This window comes from Callionymus lyra, chromosome 2, assembly GCF_982586985.1.
Source record: "Callionymus lyra chromosome 2, fCalLyr1.hap1.1, whole genome shotgun sequence".
Classification (NCBI taxonomy): domain Eukaryota; kingdom Metazoa; phylum Chordata; class Actinopteri; order Syngnathiformes; family Callionymidae; genus Callionymus; species Callionymus lyra.
Window position 1 is genome coordinate 18,926,918 of NC_141819.1, and position 26,226 is coordinate 18,953,143.

Below are 26,226 nucleotides of genomic sequence, written 5' to 3' on the forward strand. Positions count from 1 at the left end.
AGACACCCTCGTCACCCACCTGAGCAGCAACCATTGACGATGGCGTTGACCTTTGTGACCTGAAGCTCTGGTAAAATGGGAGATGTAGTTTGGATCCTCCTGGAGTCGTTCGAAACGACCATGAGGTGAGACTGACACAGGAGGTTGAATGGGATCCATCAGCTCTGGGTCAGGATCAGGACCAGGATTGGAACAGCCTGGAAATGGACAGTAGGATTAAAATTAGTGATAACATTTTCGATTATTGTTCTCGCATTTATATATATTAAATTACATTGGACCTGAAAATGACTCATAGCATTTAAATATAAATAAAATACTTCTTGTTAGCATTTAGGTTTAATCTTGATTATGAGAACCTTAGTGGCTAAACATTTTGTTAATCAAAACACAAACATTTCAAGGATTTGATATTTTGTTCTTGTCATTGCATCTCTATGAATCAAGAGGCTGTAATTTCTGAGGCCTTTTGAAGACATTCATATGATATATAATGGTAATCTATACAAAACATGACCAACGAAATGAATAGATAAATATCATGATGATTATTATTAACATAATAAAACAAGTACAAATCCTTATCATTTTAAATAAAAAATGCAAAAGCAGAAGAAATTTGTCAGTGAAAGCTGAGGGAAAGAAGTCTGATGGTTCTGAGTCTCCTCCCAGAGGGAAAAAGTGTGAATTTAAAGAATAAATTGAGTCTTTTCTAATTGTAGCGTCCAAGACGTAGGGTAGTCTGCCTCAGAAAACCATCCGTCCTGCCTGCACGACACAGTGCAGAGCCTTTTGCTTACCTAAGATCCTATTGTTTGAGATCCTACCTGAGTGCTGACAGTCAATGTGCTGCATCTGCATGTGGTCCAAACTGGGTCCTGCCTCCTGAAGTTCCTCTTTCTTCATTTCCCAGGCAAGATCAAGAGCTCCTGAGCAGTTGAGGACATCACTGACCAGCGGGCCACCCTGGCTGTCGCACACCTTCCTGTAAGCCATGGTGTCACTGCAAACACACAACCACACACAGTATGTAACGATTAGTGAGACAAACATTATTCTTTGTCAACTGGTATCACTTGTTAAGAGGCAGAAAATAGTTTTTTTTTTCAGGCTTTCTAACCTTCAACCAGACTATGAGCTAGTAGCAGACACTCTGTGGATCGTAACAGAAACATCGAGCATTTAACCACAAACTGTCTTATCAACTACTGCTTGTCGTTGCAAAATCTATTTCACTCCATATGAAAGTTACTGTTTCTGTTTAGTATTAACGACTGATGTTGAAGTCAGACATATCGAACGTCGATGCCCAGACATGAAGGGCACGGCAAGGTGACAGTATATCAGGTACGTGCTCCAAGTGTGTGTACAGACAGTATATGATGTGTAACATTAGCCCTGACTGTCTAAAGTGCCACATTAAACAGCTCAGCTGCTCTTCACTTGCATGTCTAACATGGAGGGAGCGAGAGAGAGCAGAGGATGACATGCAGTATAAATATATGGGATGTTTTTACACTTCATGAATGGTTAAATGAAGCGCACGATCAATAAAAAGCTTGTTGTGCATGCTCCACCAAGTGAATGAAAGTGGTAGACACACACTACGGTCCTGCGTGATTTAAACAAAAAATATAATAAAATCAAAATGTGCACATTTATCTTTGGCAGATTTCTTTCCTTAAAAAATTATGGAATGAAAATATTAAAATACATATCTTATTCTCAGTGTTCAATTCTCTTTCAAGGTGTACGAGCTGAATAGTGGCTCCCAATGTTTTGTTTGGGTTACAATGCCATGGCGACTGTAGGAAGCAATAAAATAAGATGGATAAATCTTTTTTTAAATAGATTCAACATAAGCTGTTGGACCTGGCAACATAATTCCCATTATTTGACGTACAGCGGCTCTTCTATTATTGAAGGGCTTTCATACTGAAACCCCTGCCGGCAATGAACCAATTCTGCAAAATAGTTTAATTTTTCACAATTCAAATAAATGTTGAGGGCTCCCATCGTGCATTCTTTATAGACCTTTCCTGAATTGTCATTAACCTTTTCATTTACTCAAACAATTGAAACTCAAAAAAGCAGCATCATTTTAACAACATGAAATTCCGTATTAATACAGTTCCTCTGGTCACGCTGCCTTCCCACCCACATCTGTAACCAAAGATTAATTTATTCGGTAGTGGTTAACTTTAGGGTTTTACATTGGTCAGTAGAGTGTCATGAAACTAAGCCACTGACTGATTGGTTGAGTTGCAGGAAGTGTTGTGTTGGGAGAAGGAGAGATGTTTTTTTGTTGAACACCATCAGCAAGAACGGAGAGTCTGTGTTTGGGCGATGAGTTCCCAGATAAAATTATAAAAACTTAAGGCTGTCTTATCTGAATATGCACTGCTGTGTGTAAATAAAAAAGAATCTAGGAAACAACCAGATATTAGGAGGTAAACGGTGATATGGTGAGTGACCACTGTTTATGAGGCATGATGAACCATACATTAGTTCTCGACATGTTTGGCGCATTGAACGCAGCAGTTTCTCTCAGAGTTTAGCACAAAAATGTAAAAAAAAATGTTCTATTTGAAAGTGTTATTTCTGGAGGTAAATAATTCTGAACGACTTGTCGGTGAGCTTAATAAAGAGGCCTCTTACTGTTTTAGAGCAAAGAGTGACATATTGTGGGCTTGGAAAATTAGCATTCTTTTTAAACCCATGTGCAAAGCCCTTTGCATTTGCCCAAACATTTTGCGAAATAGTGGGCTAAACCAATAACGGACTGCGTTATAACTTGAACACCACACAGGTAGTTTCTTACCTTCAGACGGCATGAGGCATCCTTCAAAAAAATTGCGAATCTAGATGGTTATTCTGAACAACAGCATACATACAGACTGACATGTTGGTGCTTATTAAGTTGAAAAAATGGATTTAATCAGTCCGTTTACTGTTCTTTCTTTAACACAGCCAGGGCACGTTTATTACGTTGACTTATGGGTGGATGGACCATTATATGATGTATTGTGAGAAGTTTAAGAGGCAGTGAAAGACTTTTGGATGACTTTGGAACAACAACACAAAGTGGTTGCTCTCTGTGACATAAGCAGAAAAAGTTATCAAAGAAGACAACTGCAGGAGAGCAGAAGAAAGTTGGCAGAAGTAGAAATAATCAGGTGAAACAGGGCCTTTGATTATTTGTATGAATGATTGAACACTTGCGAAAGAAAGAATGACGTGAGTCAAAGAGAGCAAAAAGTTCCAGGTATAAAATTAAGTGAAGGTATGAAAATATAAAGGAGGATCTGGCTAGAGCCCTTTTCAGGGGAAAGTTTGCTTTCGCAGAATCTTTTTTTAACAAGGCCAATGTGCAGAGCTACAGCAACTGTGGAAGTATCAAACTGATGAAAGATGGAGGGAAAAGATCTGAAAGACAGTTGTTGCAGATAGAAAACGAGGTGACAGAATATTGTTGATAGAAAAAAAAACACTTACAAAGTATTAATTTGTTGAGGTGTAAGATAAAACACTTATATTTAGATATTATTTTGGATAATAATGTTATAACTTGAAAGCTAATCTTGAGACCTTTTTCATTTTTGGTCTGATTCTTGAAGATTTATGGTGTCGACCTTGACTCGGTTTCTGGCTCTCGCCGTCTTTCCCCATTAAGGCTCGTAGTAGTGTTCTGGAGCAAGTTATTTTGTGTTTCTTAGTCCTTGTCTTATTCTCATCAATACCGGTCTTGGTTTTCTCTTCGACTTCGCAGAGTCTAGTTGAAGGAAGTGTGAATTCATCAAGACAATAGCCTCAGCCAAAACAAGTTCCATTACTCAGGGATCCTCAACCTTTTTGCACCACGGACCGGTTTATTGTTGTCATTATACTCAACAGTAATTTCAATAGATTTATAGGTTCAGAGCAAGGAATTGATGGTCACCCACCTACTGTACGAACTTGAACGCAACAATTTTACTGAAACAAACACATTTCAGTATCAATTTATAATCAATAGATCAGAAATTATATCAATTTTTATTTTCTTTCTTTGCAGGCCGGTAACGAATGCCTCACGGGCCAGAATCGGTTCCCAGACTGGGAGTTGGGGACCACTGCAATAACTGATACTATCGAGTCTTGGGATAGTCCAGAAGGACAATTGATCTGTAATGTGTTTGGACGACTGTGTAATCTGTTTTTAGTGAATGCAGCAGGTGGACGAGACCCGCAAGTTGTTGTTCTTGAGGTACACAGAGGAGTAAATTGCAGCAAATTAGAAGACAATGAGACTGAAAAGGGTGGCCCAGCCACAATGGTAATAAAGTGTTTGTGAAGAGGTGAAAGATCAAGTGCATACAGAGTGTAGTACGAGCCAGTGAAGCAATTGTGCTCATGACATTAACACAACAATGTTACAATTGTATCTTAGAAAAATCTATTTACCAATATGAAGTCAGAAAGAAGGGGTCCATCATTTTTAATTGAGAAATATGTTTGGAAATTACACCATCTCCGCAGGCAATTAATAATATCTATAAATATTATTATGACGCAGTAGTCATGACAAATAAGTCATCTCTCCAAACTCCCACTTTTAAATACACGGCAATTCAGTCCTGAATCATCAACACTCGAAGTAAATCATCGCCCTCTTTGCAGACATTTGGCTCAGCGTGTCTTTAGCGAGAGGTTTCTAATCACTCGGTGTGATTTAAGACCAAGTTCCCTTTCTCAGGAGTCACACAAGACCTGATTGTAGCAGCTTTATTACCCAGCTCTGATTCCATGAGCTTCACTTTTCACCTGTTGCTCCCACAGATGCCTCTTATTTTATTTTCTTATTTCGTCAGCGACAATGTAGCTTTTTCCGAGTTCATCAAAATATGCTTCCATAGCAGACGAGGCTGTGTTGTGTCTCCAGTGACTCTCAGTCAGATCTCAATTCACACCTTTGTTGGCAGAAAAACTAAATTGACTTTAAGACTATGTTAAGCTCCGCTTGTTCAGCTACTACCTTATTCAGGCTGTTTGGTAGAAAACGAGAGTCAACAAACAATGTAAACATTAATGTTTGATTCCCTGTGTTTAGGTTGGTGTAGCTGTAGTAAACATTAGTTCGGGATTGTGCCATTACCTCTGAGCTGATAAAGTTAGTAACTGTTTATGTATAGTATAACTTGCATATAATAATCTAGTACTTTTAACAGTAAAAACTAACCTTATTTTAACTCACATCTTTTCAGTTCCAGTAGGCTTTAAATCAAATCAAACTTGAAAAATGTCTACATTTATGGACTTAAATGGAAAAGTTCCCAGATGAAAAACTGCGGACACGATGAGTAGAAATAGGTGCGGCACCTGAAGAAATGGAGGCAACCATTGATGCAGTAAATGAGGACATGAGGAGGATATGTGTGACTAGAAAGGATCATCCACAAAGGTTTGTGCTGCTGAGATGATGGAAAAAAAAGGCAGACGGTTCAATATCCCGACTGAAGTCTGGGTAGTTTAAGCGTACAACAGTGATACAGAGAATGGTAGCTGCAGGAGGAAAAATACTTTCTAAAATTCCACCTGAATTCAAACCTTCAATCAAACAAGTATGTTAAAAAAACTCTTTCAGGTGATGAGGTTAAGGCTCCATTCTGAAACTGAGAATATTTGTGTACAGAAGATATGCATGTATATGTTTCAATTCAGGAAAGAGCCTGTTGAACTTTTGAAGGCGGCTCAAAAAGTTGGTCACTTCTCCAAGTACCTGCAAAAATCTATTTAATTAAATGTTCTATTTTCAGCAGTCATGTGTTTTGAATGCCAAAAAATCACTATTAATTATTTAGTTTAGTTCTTTTTTTGGTTGTATTTTGTGATATAGGTTTCTGGGACACTCGACTATCCGCCCCTTCAATGCCGCAGCCAATCACAGTTGTTGAATCGTTTGCATTAGAAGGGATTCCCTTCTGCTCCCAAACTACAGGTGGCCACGAACGCAGCAGGTAGCCATCAACACTCAGTCTGGTTCTGCTCAAGGTTTCAGCCTTCTAAAAGGAAGTTTTTCCTAACCACTACCACAGTGTAATTCACTTATTGTTGATTTGCTGGGATCTGTTTTTCTTTTCTCCGATATTCTTTGACTTTAACTGTAAAGTGTATTGAGATAACTGTTATGAAATGACACTTTAAATACAATAACATTTAATTGAAATGATTAAAATGTTAAAAGATGATTGTTAAAAGAAGTAGAATAGAAAATGTGCATGACTGAAAATATAGGAAGATGATATTTGATAATGATGAATATGAACAAAACAGTGAAGAAGACAAACTCTTTCTCCATTTATTAAAGACATATGATCTCTAAATTAAAACATAATAACTTGTTGTTTGATTCTGTTGGACTTCGTTTTAAGCTTCATATAAACTGATAATTCTTGTGGCTCCTTTTCAGTGCTAATGCTTTAACAAACTCAGCTGGTCCGGAGAATCAAACTGGTTTATGGTTTTGTTAAAGTTTGACGAGGATATAACGGACAGTTTATTGCAGAACTGAAAATCAGTAACAAAATTGTACTTGATAAATTATCTACATTATTCCACCCACAGCACATACAAGCCTTAAAAAAAATACATTATCAAAACAGCACTCTTGGAAATTATCTCTAACCGAAAGGGGAACTTAGTTAGTTTCTGTGGAGCCGAGGCAGACCAAACCTTCACCCTGGCATATGAATAAATCATGTCCATGGGAATCAGGGCAGGTCACTTTGTTTGTGAAACAACGTGGCATTCACATGCTTCATTTTTTATTGACGAGGTGGGCAGTGTAGCTGCAACACTTTCCAGACGCTTAAACAACATTTACACAAATACATTTCTTGATTAAAAAAAACAGGATCCAGATGAGACTGATGGGCTGTCAGACAAACAGAAATAAACAACTGAATACAGTGAAGGACTGACTGACCCCAAAAACTTAATGTGGTGATCATTCATTTTCACTCTTCAGATGACTTTAAAGGTTTCGTTTTACATTTTTCTATGCATCACCTGTTTTGTTTGGCACTGTGAGCCGTCCTCTTAAACGACCTTGATCAAACTCTGCAACTTTGAACTGCGTTTCACATCTTTAGCAAAGAAAGATTGTCGTACTTTTAAATCGGAGGAGGAATAACATTATATTCAAGGGAACCATATCTTTGAAAAAGAAAGATTTCCGACATCAAAAATATTTCAGCAATACTGTATTTCAGTGCTCACTACATCTAAATTTCTTTCCATCCCATTAATAAACTCTCTGAAAAATTTGTTCACTAACAAAACTGCGTATGTTTCTGAGTTAACCATTTATCATGATTATTCACATCCTGCTGCCCTGATCTGGCATGAAATTCACTGGCCTACCTCCAACATCTGACTCCAGCAGCAGCAATGGAGTGTTAAAGTGGTATCATTTTGTCATGATTAATTAAAATACCAAGAAAAAAAAACTAGAAATTGCGAATAAAAGGAAAATTGGAACAAAAAAAAAAAACCCTGTAGTTTAATTAGGTTGTTAAGTTCTTTGAACAAGAGCTTATGCCTCAGTGAATGTTTTATGTTGAACATCTGTGTGTTTGAAGCAGCTAAATGTTTCACACGTTGAAAAAAAAAAATTGCATACACCATCTTCAGGTCGCACAGAAAATGCATATTTAAAATATTTTCTGACCAACCACTTCCTCTGACACGACCTCCTCAGCCGCTATAGTTTCAGAGAATGAAAACACCTGTCAATCACGTTTCTTCCTTCCTTCCTGACACAGAGAGGGAAGGAATTATTCATCATTTCATGTAAATTATACATTAGAACAACCTCAAAGTTACCTTCAATTGTATATTTTCCCCAGTCATGAATAAAACACATGCATGTCATGCCAACCTCCAGGCCCTAATAGACTTTCTCATTCTTTATCTTGAAGGTTCAAGAACCTAGGTTAAAGGGAAAACTGGAAATGCATACGAGCAATAATGAGTTAGTGCTCACTTTCTGGTACCCGTGGTTCCTGTGACTCTGTGCAGACACAGCTCACACTTAGAGTGTCATGAACAATGAGGATCTGTCACAAGTTTCTGGATGGTTGAACAGTTTATATGGCGCAGGGAAAGTTTGCTGAATAAATTGAGAGTTACTCTGCTTTTTCTTTATTCAAGTGTTTTTATTACTCTTAGTTTGCCAGTTCAAAACGATAAATAATGAACTTCATGAGAAAGTCAGGCAAACAAGTAGGTTAATCAAGTAGGTTTTGATTGGTCAAGGCTGATCAGTAGGGGGCTCATCTCCAAGGGGAACCCCCCCACAATTCCTTTCATTTATATGTATGTTTTTAATAATCAAACATACGTTACTATTGGCTTTTGTAGCCTCTTGTTCGCCGAAATTTCAGACAGGGGATAACTTTATTAACTATGGTCAAAACATGGTCATTTTGAGGTTCTTACTGCATCTTGGAGAGAAAGACTTCCAGATTCGAAACATGGGAGTGAGTCAGGAGAGTTTTGTTTTCACATTAGTTGCCCTTTAAGAAAAAACAAACACCTTCACGGCATCCTCATGGCTTCTGGGGCACCAGACAGATTGCCCAATCAGTTTTGCATTCACGAAATCGGCAGAGAGAAAAAGACATGTTTACACTCTGCATTGAGGAATATATTGCCTGCACAGGCAAGTAAAGTCTGGAAAAGAAAAGAGAGTTGTTGGCTTGTGAATGATGGAAAATAAAAGCTGTTCCTTAGCATCTATTTCCGAGATCAACTTTTATAGTTGAAGCCCAAATTAAACTAATTAACGTCAACGTTATCAAAATAAGAAAACTATAATAATTCCTGGATGCTGTCTTGACCTCCACCACATTGACAATCATTGTAATTCAAAACATCAGGTGTTATAGTTAGTATATTATATTGGGGATTAATCCTATCCTTTATTCAGTATTAACTTTGAAAATTGTATTGTTACAATACAAATAGGAATTTTCTAATTCAGCTTTATACATTATAGTTGCAAACACACAATATAAATAGAAACATACAGTAAGAGTGATTCATCCCTTTCACGGTTTGTTTTAAATTATATGTATAAGATGTACTAAAACATGAGTTTTGCACCAGCAGCAACTGTTCTAAAGCGAAGATTAAAATCATATAGAAAAGAAAATATATTGCTCTAATTGGTCCAATTACAGCTGGTTTGCACTTCCTTATAATCTAGTGCCGTGTTATGGAGTTACCAGAATGAAAAAAAGACCATTTTCGGATGTTTTACAATCACAGCAAAGTGAAGATTTAGTCTCTCTAGTTAAGTCAATTAAGAGGTCTGCGGGTAACTTGAATCTCATTCAGTTCCTCTGCCGAGGTATAACCAGCATAAAACGAATCACTAACATGGCATCGTAGGACAGATTCTGAATCAAACCAGAGTTCGTGAAGCTGTGATGCCTCTCTGAAAGAAACCACAGGATGGGTGAAAAAGTAAAGAGTTGGTCAGGAACGGAAACCTGCAAAGATCTGGCTTTGTTAGGATTACTGATTATTTATTCATGTGGACTAGCATGTGGCTGCCAAAATCAGCTCACCTTCTGGTCCAATGAGCACCTTTTGGCAGGTAGTGTGGCCCTGAGTTAAAATAGTATGAAGGAGGAAATGAAAGCCTTCCAGCAGCACATAGTGTTTCCTGCCACTTCAGCATTTTGCCAACTGTAAAAACAGAGCTGTTTCAATACCGAGCTGATGTAAAGTGATGGTGCTCAGTTTCTTCACTTCAGGACAGATACGATAGCGAGACAAACCAACTGTCGACCCAGAGGCTTCCCAATTGTTTTTTTTATGTTTATTAAACCAAAATTTGATTACAATAAATAATAATTTAGGAGTTTAAATCTTAGAGCTCCGAACGTTGAAATATAAATTGAAGAGAAAACTTATTGTGTTTATTAAACATGCCTTGAGGATTTATAATGAAGCTGAACGCACCTGTTCATGAACAGATAAGATGATTATATGTTGTTTTTGTTGACCCTTGGAAATTTGGACCCTTTATTTTGGCAAGGGTTGCTACAAAATTTGAAATAATAGAAAGTAGCACACTTTCTGATGGTTGACTCCGACTGAATCCATAGGTGGTCTGTGCTCCACAGGGATGTACTGTTGGGTTGAATTGTGCCCGAGTGAGTCTGTCTTTGGGTCAATCATTTTTGGAAATGTTGTCATCAGATTGATTATGATAATGGCATCGACACAATAAAATTGTTTTGAATGCAGACTTGGCTTTATCATGTTCTCTATATTAAATGGACTAGACTTTCTGCCCACCTCAGGTTGAATGTGTTATTACCATACATTGATGAGACAAGTGTAGCGCTTTTGATGAATGGATTGATGGATGTATGGATATATGAGTAAATGGATGGATTAATGGATGGATAGATGAGTGGATGGATGGATGGAACCATGAATGGATAGATGAGTGGATGATGGATAGATGAGTGAATTTATGGAAACATGTATGGATAGATGAGTGGATGGATGGATGGATGAATCATTTAATGAATTGATAAATGAGTGAATTGATGGATATATGAGTGGATGGATGGATAGATGAGTGGATGGATGGAAACATGAATGTATAGATGAGTAGATGGATGGATGAATTTATTAAGTTATGGATGGAACCATTAATGGATAGATAAGTAGATAATGGATAGATGAGTGAATGTATGGAAACATGTATGGATAGATGAGTGAATTTATGGAAACATGTATGGATAGATGAGTGGATGAATCATTTAATGAATGGATAAATGAGTGAATTTATGGATATATGAGTGTATGGATGGATAGATGAGTGGAGGGATGGAAACATGAATGTATAGATGAGTAGATGGATGGATGAATTGATTAAGTTATGGATGGAACCATTAATGGATAGATAAGTAGATAATGGATAGATGAGTGAATGTATGGAAACATGCATGGATAGATGAGTGAATTTATGGAAACATGTATGGATAGATGAGTGGATGAATCATTTAATGAATGGATAAATGAGTGAATTGATGGATATATGAGTGGATGGATGGATAGATGAGTGGAGGGATGGAAACATGAATGTATAGATGAGTAGATGGATGGATGAATTGATTAAGTTATGGATGGAACCATTAATGGATAGATAAGTAGATGATGGATAGATGAGTGAAAGTATGGAACCATGAATGGATAGATGAGTGAATGTATGGAAACATGTATGGATAGATGAGTGGATGGATGAATGAATTGTTTAATCAATGGATAAATGAGTGAATGGATGGATATATGAGTGGATGGATGGATAGATGAGTGGATGGATGGAAATATGAATGTATAGATGAGTAGATGGATGGATGAATTGATTAAGTTATGGATGGAACCATTAATGGATAGATAAGTAGATGATGGATAGATGAGTGAATGTATGGAAACATGTATGGATAGATGAGTGGATAAATGGTTTAATGAATGGATAAAGGAGTGAATGGATGGATATAAGAGTGAATGGATGTATGAACGGATTGATGGATGAATGGATGTTAATTTATTTACCTCATGGGAAATAAGTGAGGGTACCAATCACATCAGAGCAGACGACAGAGAGTAAAATAGCAAGAACAATGACATATATAAGAATATGGATTTCTCAATAAGGTTGGACTAATTGTTTACTAAACAAAATGAAACTCATTAACAGCAGGAAACAGTTTGTACCCCACATTACCTCTTCCTTTGCCACCAAGTCCCCAAAATATCTACGGGAAACACTAACATTCTGGTTAAAGAGAGTAAATCAGAAATAAAATAACTGAAGCTTACTAAGGTGAAGACATCAATTGAAAATGTTACTTTGTTCAGCGGCTGAGTGAAGGCGGTTGTCAATAAGAAGACAGCGAAACCTTTCGTCTCTTGATAAACACATTAAAAAGACGAGAGTACAGAGCTTCGTGACTCGCTCTAATAAGCCGACCGTAGAGGCTTTTGTGCTTCCGAGTGTCTGCAGAGACACCGGACCACCACGCAGCTCATCGCAATCCATTTAATGGCACAGCAGACGGTGTTCGCAGTTCATTTCCACATGAAATATCACCAGCGTCTTACAAGATGCCAGCCATCCATAACCGCAGCACCAACATCTGCCGCGTGCCATGTAACCTGGAGATTTTGTTACTAGCTGCTGGGCCATCAGAGGAAAACCTTTATTTTTATAGCGATCATGAATTAAAGATGACCTTCCCCAGGGTGTTGGGAGAGAGTAGAGGCTTTATGGATCTCTCACTCACTCGTCCACATTAAATCTCCTGAATTCCAAAGGCCATGTCTCAGGATGTTAGACATGGAAAACAATAACAGCAAAAACATTCTCCTCGTGCCCTTTTTCCGTCTTAATACATGTTTCCCTCTTGTTTTCTCCTCTGCTCTTAGCCCCCCCGCTCACGTCCGACTACAGCCTCTACACTGAAGTCCATTAAAAAAACTGCATTACCCAAAAGTCAACAGGGCTTGCAGTCCATTAAAGCTTAAGGTCATGTTTTTTTTAGTTTGTTGTTGTTCTTTTTTTCCCAGGGTAGATGTGTATAGAGAGCACAATGGACAGATAGGATAATTAATGGACAAGAAGAGGCAACCGTTGAACCTAAAATTCAACATAAAATTGAAATTCAAATATCATCATCTGAGCTTGGACCGAGGTCATCGATGTCATCCATCGCTAATTTAGCACAACTGAACGCGGAAACATTTGCTCTCTCCTGCTCTTTATTTATATTTTTCAAAGATAGACGAATGAAGAAAATGTGAAAATTCCCAGTGTTAAAGGATGATAATGTAGCATTATCATACCAGAGGTGGAAAAAGGTTGTTTTTAAATAAAGGGAAAATAACATCTATAAATCTTTTTAAAACGACAATGAAAAGAAGACTGAACTGATTTGAAATGAGATATAAATGAGAATGTTAGACCCTGCTTGGGTTTTAATGGATTTAGTGTCATGTAAATACGTTTGGTGAAAAGCGTTCCCTTTTTTTACCAAACTAACGTATTTACATGATAATTAATACTGCTAAATTAATGTTTTTGTATGTGTTATAAGTTGTGTTCTTAATATAGTTTTGTTTGTTATATTATAACGTAGTACTTAATACTTCAGTTTTCTTTTTGTTATTGTATGCTAGCTCCTTTTCTTATTTTTCTTGTTTGTGATGCATTATATTGTCCCTGATATACAAGTGGACTCTGAAGACTCCATTTTCTCGCGGTTTTCTTTGTTCATAATGGTTAGGTTTTTCGATGACCCTCTAATTGAGGCGTTCATCCGTCTACAAAATATATATAGATCACCCAAGTTGACTCATTTTCCCTTCTATATTGAACTAGTACATGCTTCCACCATGTTGATGACGGACATTTTAATTGGATACTAATGATGATAGAATACAGTTTATTTCAGTTCTCACATAGAAATGTATTCATAAGTGGATCAGTTCCCTGGATATGGCTTCTTTCCTCCCCCGGTACAGTTGTTCAGTGGAAGGTTTCATGGCTTGTTTCCTTATTGTATTTATTCTCATTTGCGTTTTATTATCAGTTTTTTGAAGGTCTGATGATTCCTAGTTGAGTTAATGTTGACCAGGGAGTGCAAACGGCTGTTTGGTGAGGAGCAGCGGGATATTTATCAGTGAAAGTTAGTGACGTCATCCAGTCTGAGAGCAGTCGAGCGTGCAGAGGACAGCCAACAGAGACGTGTGAAGTCAGCGGTGATCAGATATGTGGAACAGTGATGTAGCGGAATGTGTGTGAGGAGGGTGAGTGTGGCGAGGAGTGATGAGGAAGAGTGAGGCAGGTAACACTTGTGAGAGGGCCTGACAGATGAGACAGTTGAGATGGATGCCGAGAGTAAGAGAGCTGCTCTGAAACAGCCGTAGTAGGAGGTAAATGCTGTTGTTGGAGTGGACCCAGCAGACATGCTGGTTGGAAGATGGAGCTGTCATTCAAAGTGACAACGACAGCTGACGCACCGACAGTGGTGACGAGTCTTCTGTTTCAGCCAATCAGGGGAGCTTTATCAGAGGAAGGGTTGCGAGGAGAGTAATGGACATAATGTCCTGATGATGAAGAGCACGCAAAACTAGCGACGGTCTGATGAAGCTTCTTAAAAGTGTTAAAAACGCCAAAATGAAAAAAAAGGAAATCAGGGTACGTCCATTTCTGGAGTGATATATGAACAAGACAAAGTGTTTTGATCGATGTATTAATTCATGATTTAATCAATGAACACAATAACAGGTTACTTTGTCTTCTAATGGCATTGTTTTTCTAAATCTTAAAGTGTTTAATGTACTGTATATTTTAAGACAATTTAAATAGAATTCCAAATACATAATAATTAAAGCATTCATTGTCTACCATTTATTCTTTTATTGGTATGATGGGTTGATGAGGCCTCATGATACAGCTGTGTATTATGATACAGTGTATACTTGTTCACTAGTGAGGTCTGTTTTCTTTACTCGTAAACATAAAGAAATTAAACTGTATTCTAAAGTAAACATGCTGCATTTTATGTCCACTAAACTTGAGGTGCACATACTTCATCTCAGGGATCTGATGTCTTCATACAATAAGGTTGGAACTAATAAATATGGTGGAAACTGCCAGATCTGATTACATCAGGAAACTGGTGGCAGTAAATAAGAAAAACCCAAAAGTGTTGTTTGACAAGACAAATTCTCTCATGTGTCCTGCTCCTTAAAACCCTCCTCTTGCTCGTCCGACGTCCTTCCTTGTAGGCTCTGTAATTGGCCCCTGGGTTACCGAGATGTAGAACCTCTCCCTTTCCACAGGGTTTTTTCCGAATGCATTTAAATAAGCCATTGTGGTGCTCAAAAGCCAGGCTGAGACCGAACTGACCTCACTAATTAAGTTCTTACTTCCAGAGCTATTCATGGTCAGGCTCCTCCTTAAATCAGTGTTCTGATCCAGCCTTACACCCCAGCTCGGTTCAAGAAACATCTTAAGACATTTTTATTTGTGCAGGCTTTTCCTTGATTTTCTGAGACTCCTGTGTTTGTCTCGGTGTTATCTTGACCTTTTAAGTATATGTTTTATTGAGCATTGTTTTGATTGTTTAAGCGCTTTGTGACTCTGGTCTGGAAAAGCGTTCTATAAATATAAATTACTTACTTACTAGTCATCCTCAGGTCATGCTTTATCTAATTTGTAACTAGTTAACTAGTGGTCAATATGCCTTTCACTAGTTAGCTAGTGATCACGCTCAGGCCAACTAGTTTACTAGTGCTGCTCCAAAAGGGCCTACAAATCGGGTACACAAATCGGATAAAACTAGTTCACTAGTAAAGCGAAAACTGCTTGAACTAGTGAAAATACTGGACTTCACCAGTGAACTAGTGAGCGTTTTATTTTTCATTGGTTAACCAGTGAAATAAAACTTTATGAACTAGTTCACTTGAATGCTTAACCAGATTTAGAATAGTTTCCATTGGAGAGTTTTGCAACTCACTAGTTAACTCATCTGTTTTTTTTTACATCTGATATCAAGCAATGGAATATATCCTAAGCTTTTCTTAGGGCCCACATAGACAACCACTCACACACACTTAAGTTTTTGGACTGTGTGAGGAAACCAGAGTTCCCTAGACTAAACCCATGCTAGCACAGGGAAAACATTCCAACTCCACTACACGTGTGCCCAATATTCAAAGATTAAATCACAGTTATTTTTATGCGTGGACAGTGTTTTCAAAATCCATGCTTGATAAATAAAGACTCATTTATTTTATTGTGGTTCAGATCTTGACTATTTTTAAGTACTTTTGTAACCTTTCAGCCATCGAGGGGAGCAGTACTGGTTAAAATAATGAGCACAAACAGAACCTGTAATTTTAAAACTAAGCATTTTAGGGTCCTCAGTCTATTGTAGGTGACATCCTATAAATGTAAAGATAGAAAAGCAAAATGGTAACATTCAATTCTGTGCAAAAATAATTGGAGACAACCTTAAAACTGACTCCTTGTCACTGTTCATGAGCAAGGTTAACACAGATGAGGAAGTTGAGTTGAAAAGTGCAACCACAAAGAAATAGAGCAGCAAAAAGTGGATCACAAGTCCCGGTGTCTTTTTATAGACATCTCCTGCCATCAGCCTTCACTGCCAACAACCCTTTTATCTGACAACAACATCATGGCCAAGGTGAGATTCACTCCCTCAAACGTTCACAGGAATAAACAATCCTTTATCTTCCTGCTCCCGCCGTATGTTTAATTCCTTCGACTCCCTGGGCCCAAGCACATAAAATGCTAATACCACAGCAATACCTGGAGCATCATTTATCTAAATTACAGCACAGTGTGCCTCTCCTCGGGGGGTGTCCATATGTTAGCACCATTAGCTTCATTAGCCTCTGTCAGACCATTAATTTAACATCAAACTTTTAATGGAATCTGCACTGGGATGCTTTGGACTTTAGTGGACGGAGAAGAAAGCCAAAACGGAGAATTAGAACTTGGACAAACAAGTTTATTTCATGATAACAATAACGCCAGGTGGTATATTTGACTTGAATTTAATACAATAAACTATTTTGTTATGAATTATTTGAACAAAGTGTGGTAAAGAATATAATCCGGACTCTTGAGGAGTTTTTAAATGTATAAGTTTATAACTTTATTATACAGACTGTTTTTAAGACAGCTGCTTATATTATTGACACAAATCAGATTCGACTGACATTAAATTGAGAAATGGTGTATATCTCTGGACTAATGAAGTCAATTCTATCTGTCTATTCCAATGAAAAGTGCCAAAAGAAACGCATCCATTTTTTTGATGTTTCAGTTTCTCCTCTTCATCCTCATATTCATCTAAATTACTTATGTTCTGTAACATGTTGACATCTTGTCAGAGCAGAATTGATCTTATATTTTCCGAGTCACTTTTTGTATCAATCAAACCAGAATGTTTTCATGTGTTTTCATCTTGGGTTTTTTTTAAGAAAGGAAGCATTTTATAATTGTAACCTGTCTGATGTTGCCAAAAAAGAGGGGTTTGCAAATGTGAATAATAAATTAAAAAGTCAAATGTATTATATATTATAATATCTATTCTGATCTGCACTTGTGCCGTTAACCTACGTCATCTATATCATGTTCTAATTATTAGTTTACATTCTTGTTGTGTATTTCTAGTGTTGTCTCTTGCTGCTCTCTCTCTCTCTTAAATTGATCTTTGACCTCTGTTGTACTCATCAGTATGTGTCTCTTTGACTTGAAATATTTACATTAAAAAATGTTATTAAGCCCCGCCCACTGAAAAGTCTTTGTTTCTCTGGAGATGAAATCTTGTTTAGCATAACCACGCCCACTCTGCTGTGATTGTTCAAGCGTCAAGATATGTCACCGCATGACATAAATCCCGCAAGTCTCCACCTCTAAGGGACTCGTTGTATAAACCAACTGGCTGTAGCCATTATTACATCATAATGGAGTCCACTCTTGTAACCTCTCGTTTGCCCAGATTTCAGGAGGAGAACTTTTTAAACTTTACTAATACATGGTCATGATGACTTAGTGCATCTTGGAGAGGAAGACTTCAACATTTGAAACATGTGAGTCTGGTAAGATAGAATTTGACAATATTTGACAAAAGAAATATGAATTAAAATGAATTCCCAATTAAATTATCTGTGTATTTGTTGCATCTTTGAATTTTCTTTTTATTATTATTATTTTTTTTAATTCAACAATCCTACCATTTCCAAATGTCATTTCAGACGTCGACATGTTTGTAGAGCCTCTCCATGATTTTTGAAAACACGCGTGGTACAATCACAGCGAGAACATGAGGGCGATGCTCGTCTGCTGACAGCACATCCTCTGCATGTCATGTTGTGTCTCATGTCATGTCACTGTAACACCCACACTTTAGGAAAAGAAACGAGGTTGCTGCCGTCACTGGTCTGGTGACTAACACAAGATTAACAACTCTGTTGATACTCACACCTACTTTTAGAGATCGCAGGGCACATACACGCATACAGGAAACATACACTTTTTTACACAGATTTAGAATCAGCGGGATCATGTTGCAGAGCAGCTAAAGTGCATCACTCCATTATCACCTGCTGCTTTGGCACACACACACACACTCTCTTAGAGGTGATAAGAACACAGATGTGCTGTGGAAAAAAAACTGCATCAGAAAGGTTTATACAGAATAAACTTATTGTAACTGCCACCAGTGTTACATATATACTAACAAAATAAGTCTCTATGCTTTATAAAGACCGATAGTTGTACCAGAGAACACGTTGTTAATGCTACGAATAAAACGAAGACATTAAGAATGCACCAATGAAGTCTTTTTATAACTAGTGTTTCCTGATGATGTCTATTAATATTGTCATGTCATTTAATAACAAAAAACATTTTTTGTTGGATTCATTGATGTCTACATGCAATACTAGCGGTGTTAGAAATTAAACTATTAAAAACTAGTTTATCGCGATGTTCTTTTTTCACAAAATTGTACCGATATCCAACGGTATGTTGGTTTTTTTTTAAATGTTTTTTAATTTATAGTTTTTGGCTATTAAATCATATCATATTATTATAATCTAGAATTTATAAAGTGTTTACAAAATAATATAAAAAACAACACACAGACATTTCTTCATTAAATATTATCCACTGTTTGTTTAAATGGCAGCGATAATTAGGTCCTCATTAGCTAAACAAAATACTGTGAGTACTGAGGACAAGAGGATACAGTCGAATACAGCAGCTTCAAAAGGTGATGTTTGGACATATTTAAAAAAACAAACAACAAATGAAAGCAGTTACAACTTTGTCATGTTCTGAAACTACAGCATCAAGTACTCAATATATAATGATATATATTGTATTATTGCTGCTGTTTCATGATCCATACTGTATCAGAATCTTTCCAATACACGACCTTACTAAAAACTAGTGATTGGCCGATGAAGCTTCATGAAGCAGTGTCATACTTTTAACAGCTCAGTAGGAGGCGACCTCTGTTATACAAATAATGTAAGAATCATATAGAAGAGGGGTTAAAAGCCATTAAAGATAGAGCCAAGTGTGCCATCTGTAAGACTTGAAAGAGAAAATATACTGTTTCATGAAGCTTCATCAGTCCAACACTACTAAAAACTTTTAAAAAAAGAATCACAGTGTTGCTTTGTAAGAGATCAATTGAAGCATTTTGATTAACACTATTATCTAATGATGGGCTGATGAAGCTTAATGAAACAGTGTCATGTTGTTTAGAGGTCAGTAGGTGGCGCCATCACTTTAAAAAGGATGTGATGTTTCATTAGAACAGTTGTTGAACGCAAAGGAAAAATAGTGCAGAGACCGCCATCTAGTGAATCAGACCATCACCACTATTAAGTCAGAAATCAAGTCAGTAACAGTCATTTGTAAAGAACCTTTCTAGACCAGGGTCACAAAGCGCTTGAACAATCAAAAGCAATAACAAAATCTTCTATTAAATCCTCTTTTTTAGAATCTAATTGTTTTACAAGTGCTCTGAAATCGTTTCTGCTGTTTAATTAGACAAAAATGTTACTCCGCATACTGATGCAACGCACGATGGTTTACTTTAGTGAAATCTCCTCGTGGTATTTTTCATCACTCACATTCTCTAATGTGTGCCGACAGCTGGGTGAAAACACAACAGCTCACAGCCACAGAAGACACACATGCCCAAAGATGATGCTGGGAGACGTAATGGATGGAAACAAAGAAAGGAGGAGACGTGTGAAAGTCAAAGCGTCAGTCATCCCCGAGGCGGTGGGTCATTTAGATATGAGCATATTCCCACAAGTACTCACTAGAAACAAGGTGCTCACACTGCAGGTAGCATGTCCTTCCTGCCGGGCCCATTAGTCGCCACTGGCAGTTTGTGCTCTGCTGTCGCAACTGCCAATCGTGACACGCTAACAGGCCCGCACATTGACAGGCCGTTCTAAAGAGAATGATTTAATATAATGGCTGAAAACGACGACAAGTGATGCACTCGTGTCTCCAGATTTAGCCAATTAAAAACTGAGGATTTCATGTGTTATTTTCTTTAAAGAGAATTAAAACATTTAAAAAAAATCATAGGGAAATCAAATATAAATCAGATGATGGTAAAAAAGTAATGCAAGTTTTAGGCACAATGACATACAGGAATCCTGTGACATTTCAAGAACATACACAGGTCAATTGACTGTAAGTATGATTGTTGTCGTCTATTTGTCATTTACTGGCGCTCATGTTGCCCTTCGCCTCCAGTTGTACATTGCTGGGCTGTTACTAAGATCACCGCGACCTTAGAGGACGAGAGAAAAATAGGCGGGAGATATAAATAAACAGATAATTGGACGGCTGCAGTTGTAAAGTAAGAAGAAACTGTTGCATGAAAGTGACCTGACTAGGGGGGGGTGACCTCTCCGGCTGAAAATGAACTCAGCAGCAGAGCTGGTTTTTCAATCCTGTCAATAATATCTTCTAAGCCTTTTATTTTCACTAGATAGATAGACAGACAGATGGATGGATGTTTCTGTTGTCAATCAGCAATAAAACATCCATCCATTTAATCATCCATAAATACAGTAAATACATACAAAACATGTATAAAAAATACATTTTGCACATGACTGTACTTGCCACTGTTTATGTCCTTCATCAGTGAACAATGTGTTAGATTTGTAGATTTGACCACATATTTGGGCTAAACTATTTTCACATTTTTCCTTCAACCGCTATCCTGGTCCAAAATTGCTTTTGAAATATACTTTTTAGATCAACCTGTAGTGCTTTAAAAGTGAGAAAACAGCGACATTTATTTTATGTAATCTGGCTTAAGATCGGGAAACAAAAGCAACCACAGCTTTCAGCTACACAGAATTCAGTAAACAAATATATATAATTATAAACCTTGAATTATCAAACTGATATTAAATAGATGTGAATAAAAATCACATGTGGTCCACACACATTAGAGAACATTTAAAGGTGTTACTTCCAGGCACAAACAAAGAAACTCATTAACAGATAATGAATCTGATATTATCAGGGTAAAGCCTTTAAGGGCAATTTATTTTTTATCCATCTGGAATCAAAAACTGTAACATATTAGAATTAAGAACTACATCAACCCATCATAAGTTTATACTGAATTATATTGTTTTGTGTTGCTTTAACAAGAAATAATACACATCAATACTGTATATGTAACTCAACTGTGAAACTGTGGTATTTATAATATGTTGAAGCACTAAAACCCTTATATTACATGAGATAACATTTTTTAATCTTATTTGTATTCGGTTAAACATGACTAGTTTCATGTCATTCCTACAGTGAAGCTGCTGCTCAATACTAAATTGATCCCTTTAAGTAATAATTGAATTCCTGCATCATCTGCATATGAACCATGTAAGATATTAAAAGTATTAAGCCAGTAGCAGGCATACACCATATTAAGAGGGATCCTATAGCAAAGGACTCTCAGAATTAACTTCCTACTTATTGCATTGTACAGTTGGGTATTATCTTCCTTCAACAAAAACCCATTACACCGAACTAAAAAGTGATGGACGACTCGTCTACTCCCTATAGCACCTCAGTCCTCAAGCTTCCATGACAACAGGACCATCCATCCTCGTTTGATCCCTCCATCCATCCAAGGCTGATAGAACAATGAGTAAACTCCAGAGCCCAGGGGTGATCCTGACAGAGACCAATCCCATGGCTCTGAAACCCACTGTTGGCCTTATTAAAACCAAACCAAAGAAAGAAGATTATCAACGTAGTCTTAGCTGTAAGAGGACAAACTATAGAAAATGTAATTTTCCTCGGCAGCACCTAATACGCTTAAGGAATAAAAGGATTTCTCTCTGGACTGCCTTTGTTAAAAAAAAAGAAAAAATCAGTTTTAAGACTTGAGTCACATGACTATTTACATTGTGTTGGTATACATAGTGTCGGATAAATAAGTGGATTTTAGTTTTCAAGATCCAAAGTCCAATCCCTTCATTAAAACCTGCAGCTGCGTGTGGTCTTTTTTTGCCTCAAGGGCCCCGCAGAGATACCCTTGAGCAAGGCACGGATCCTAAAACTGCTGTGGGTGCTGTCCTGAGATCTCTCTCCAAAACCAATGAACAACATTTCTTGTGGGGTTTTTTTTAACAAGAGAATTAACCACATATGATTTATTAATGAGTTGAAATGAAGACACTATCTAGTTGAATATGAATAAAGATAAGGATTAAAAATGCATTTTAGTACATTAGTTTTGACAATCATCACAAAATTATTTGTTGCAGAAAACAAGAGAACATTTATGACCCTAAACTCATAGTTCACCCAAAATGTCACTCATTTTCGATTCACCCTCATGTCGAGTAAGATTATTATTATTTTTAAGAATATTTTTTCAGAGTAATCAGTTCCTTTTTTAGAGTTAAAGACAATAATGTAAGTCCATTTTAATGTGACCAGCGACTGAAGCTCAGTTGTCTTTGTCTTCGTCCAAAAAGACTCTTAAAAACATTTCAATACCTAAATGCTAATGATGTGCTGATGAAGCTTCATGAAGCAGTGTCATGTTGTTCAGAGTTCAGTAGGTGGCGCCATTAGTTTAAAAACGATGTGATGTTTCATCAGAACAGTTGTTAAAATGTTGAAAATAGTGCAGCGACCGCCATCTACTGAAAATAATGACACTGCTTCATGAAGCTTCATCGGACCATCACTACTAAATCATGCTCGTCGGTAACTTCCATCTTGTATTGAAGCCTCCACATTAGAAATTATTGCTTAAAAAAAAGAGAAAGGACAATATTTTGAGTTTTTTAGTGCAATATCCCGGGCCACCATCTTAAACATTGTGCATCCGGACAAACACTTGCACTGTGTTTCAAAGAAGATAAACTTGAAGCTGGAGCTGAGAGACTCACAGCTTTGATAGAAGATGGACAGTTACAGTAAGTAAGTAAGTAATTAATATTTATAGAGAGATTTTCTAGACCAGGGTCAAAAAGCTCTTAAACAATAAATACAATACCCAATAAAATAGATGATTAAAAGGTCAAGATAACACCAAGAACCACAAAGGAGTCTCAGAGAATAAAAATGTCTTGAGATGTTTCTTGAAGGAGTCATTAGATCGATCTAGTGCAAAGAGAGAAGAAATCGTTCCAAAGCTTAGAAGAAACAGCCATGAAGGATTTCTCTCCTCTGATCCTGAACTGTGTTCAGGAACCATAAGTAGATTCTGATCCACAGACCTCAGAGCCTGAGCTGGGGTGTAAGGCTGGATCAGATCACTGATGTAAGGAGGAGCCTGACCATGAATAGATCTGAAAGTAAGAACCAGAATTTTAAAGTTGATCCTGAAAGAAACTGGAAGCCAGTGAAGAGTTTTAAGGATCGGAGAAATGTGAGTTCTTCTACTAGAGCTGGTAAGAATTCTCGCTGCAGAGTTTTGTATCAACTGCAGGCGAGACAGATCCTTCTTGTTAAGACATGAGAACAAACTGTTACAATAGTCTAAACAAGAAGACACAAAAGCATGGATTACAAGCTCCAGATCATGTTGTGACCATTTTCCTAAATTTAGAGATTTTTCTCAGTTGAAGGAAACAGTTTCTGGTCGGTTTTCTACAGTGTTGAACTAGAGACATGTCTTTATCAAATACAACACCCAGGTTTCTCAGGCTCAGCTTGACGGATTGACCTAAGTCACTCAAGTATTGACTCAATCCTGGAATCTTATCATCAGGAGCAATAACCAGAGTTTCAGTTTTGTCCACATTTAGCGTTAAAGCGTTTTCACTCAATCACTGTTTGATTTCTAGCAAACAACTGACCAAGCTGTTCAGCCTCTCAAATGAGCAGCAGAGCTGGATACAGACGAGTAGTACGCAGGTATTCGAATATTTGTCCGTAAATCATCCCAGCCTTTAGTCAACAGGAGGGTGAGTAGAATATGAGTGAAGTTAATAACTCTAGATCTATCCCTTTAACACATGACATCGGTCTTCAAGAGTCGGCGCCTTAACTGTCGGTATTTTGCCTTTTTATTTTTGGAATGTATAAATATTTGCTCCCGTCGACGGGGTGGACACGTTTACCATCGGAAAATAAGAGAGGACCCGGATTTCTCATCCCCTTAATTGACTACGACAAAATGGTAATTTATAGATGTGCCGCGAATCCCTGGAGGGGAGGACAAGCAGGAGGAAGGAGAGTGATGCTGGAGGGGCGAAATGAGAGGCGACAGGAGTGTGGAGGACAGTTTGAAGGTAAACAACTCTGCAGCGGCGCCGCTCCACGTGGAATGCTTTATCCGGAAAATTGTATCACGCGGTAATCCAGCTCACCTTCACTGGTGGAATTTGGAGCCGGCGATTAATCATTGTGTGAGGAATATAATAAAGTTAATGCAATAACAGTGTAGCGGAGTTTAATTCCTCACTTTCCTACTTTATTGGCCATCATAATAAAGCATTTAGTGCTAACAAGAGAGAGTACGGCTAAACATGGAAAATCCATTTAAATTGATGAACGAATTAACAGTGTGGAAGGGTTGCCAATTTATTCCTTGTAGAAACATGGCTGGCGTGATTAGCCGCTTCCCTGTAATTAACATGGGAATGATAAACTGTAATGCTAGTGCGTTTTTCTTATATTTAATTAACCAACAATTCTCACGCCGGTGCAAGGAGGAGCGGAGAAAATGAATGGACGGACGCTCACGCCAACATTGATCTACATCACGATGAGACGGTGATAATCGAGTGCACGTGAGCAGCACAGATAATGCTCCATCGATTCCCATATGACAACACAAGCAGGGAAAAAGGTGATCAATGGATTAAGTCCGGAAATCCATGTTTACATTTGAATTCTTTGTTTCCGCAGTTAATCATGTCGGCGTGATAATTAAGACGGACGACCTAACACCATCACTTCCTGCTTCCCAGGATCCCACCACTCCTCTGGGTTTTGTCTATGACATATGAGTTTGAGAAATACAGTCAGCGCCGAGTTGCTGCTATTCCATAATAATCCTGGGAGAGTCATTGATCAGACAAGACACAATTAATCTTGTTGCTAATTGGAGCAAACACAGTGCGAGAATCAATGCTTTGCTCGCTAAAATATGACAACACAGTCCATAACCGCATCATGGAAGAGGAATTAAATTCCGTTGCGTTGTGAGGAATCAACAAACATTTTGGACTTTTAAGTGCAACGATTGGTTGACATTTCTCACGGATGTTTACATGGCCTGACTTCCTGTGACTGTGACATGGATCCAATGACATTTTAATAAATATCTTGTCTTCAGATGGATGAAGCCTTTCATACCAAACAATTCAAGCCCAATAGCTAAGAGTTATGAATCAACACCTTATAGTGGCCAACACAGTAAACTGGACTAGTCCTGCAACACAGACCATGTATATAAGAACGTTCAGAGTAGACTGTACTTTCTAAGGAGGCTTCGATCATTTCATATCTACAAGAAGCTCCTCTGCATGTTCTACCAGTCTGTGGTGGCCAGTGTCCTGTTCTATGCTGTGGTGTGTTGGGGTGGAAATGTGTCCAAGAGGAGTGTCAACAGGTTGGACAGATTGATCAGAAAGGCCGGTTCTGTGGTTGGAATGAAGCTGGACTCACTGGTGACAGTTGCTGAGAGGAGATCATTGAACAAACTACTGTCCATCATGGATGATGACAGTCATCCTCTGAACTCTGTCATCAGTGAGCAGAGAAGCAGAATGAGTGCACGAATGCTCCTTCCCAGGTGCAACACTAATAGACTCAAGGACTCATTCATTCCTCAGGCTATTAAATTGTACACTTCTGAGTTCGGGGGCAGGAGTGGAGTGAAAGAATCTGGATGTTCTGTTCTATGTTAGTCTTTGTATCCTTTGTCTTTGTTTTTTTCTTTGATCTATGTTCTTTGTCTTTAGACTTAGATTGTGTCATCTTGTTCTTTCTCTTTATGTTCTTTTCTTATTTTATTTTGATTTATTTTTTTATTTTTCATGAAAAATTGCTGTATTTTCTGTGGCTATTGAAAAAGAAACAATTTCCCGAAGGAGACCTCCTGAGGGATCAAT

At 37.7% G+C, this 26,226-nt stretch overlaps 1 protein-coding gene and 1 long non-coding RNA gene across 2 annotated transcripts in view; both read right to left on the reverse strand.

The window, feature by feature from the left end:
* LOC148085778 (uncharacterized) overlaps positions 1–26,226 on the reverse strand; it is a 257,146-nt gene that overhangs the window by 219,867 nt on the left and 11,053 nt on the right. The window lies entirely within an intron of this gene.
* Positions 1–26,226, reverse strand: part of naaladl2 (N-acetylated alpha-linked acidic dipeptidase like 2) — a 250,632-nt gene that overhangs the window by 168,114 nt on the left and 56,292 nt on the right. Inside the window, exons 3-4 of the mRNA XM_087783862.1 lie at positions 828–1,003; positions 20–197 (exon numbers count right to left, since the gene is read on the reverse strand). Of these exons, the coding sequence (XP_087639988.1) occupies positions 20–197; positions 828–996 (347 nt within the window). The 5' untranslated portion in view covers positions 997–1,003. The remainder of the gene's footprint in view (positions 1–19; positions 198–827; positions 1,004–26,226) is intronic.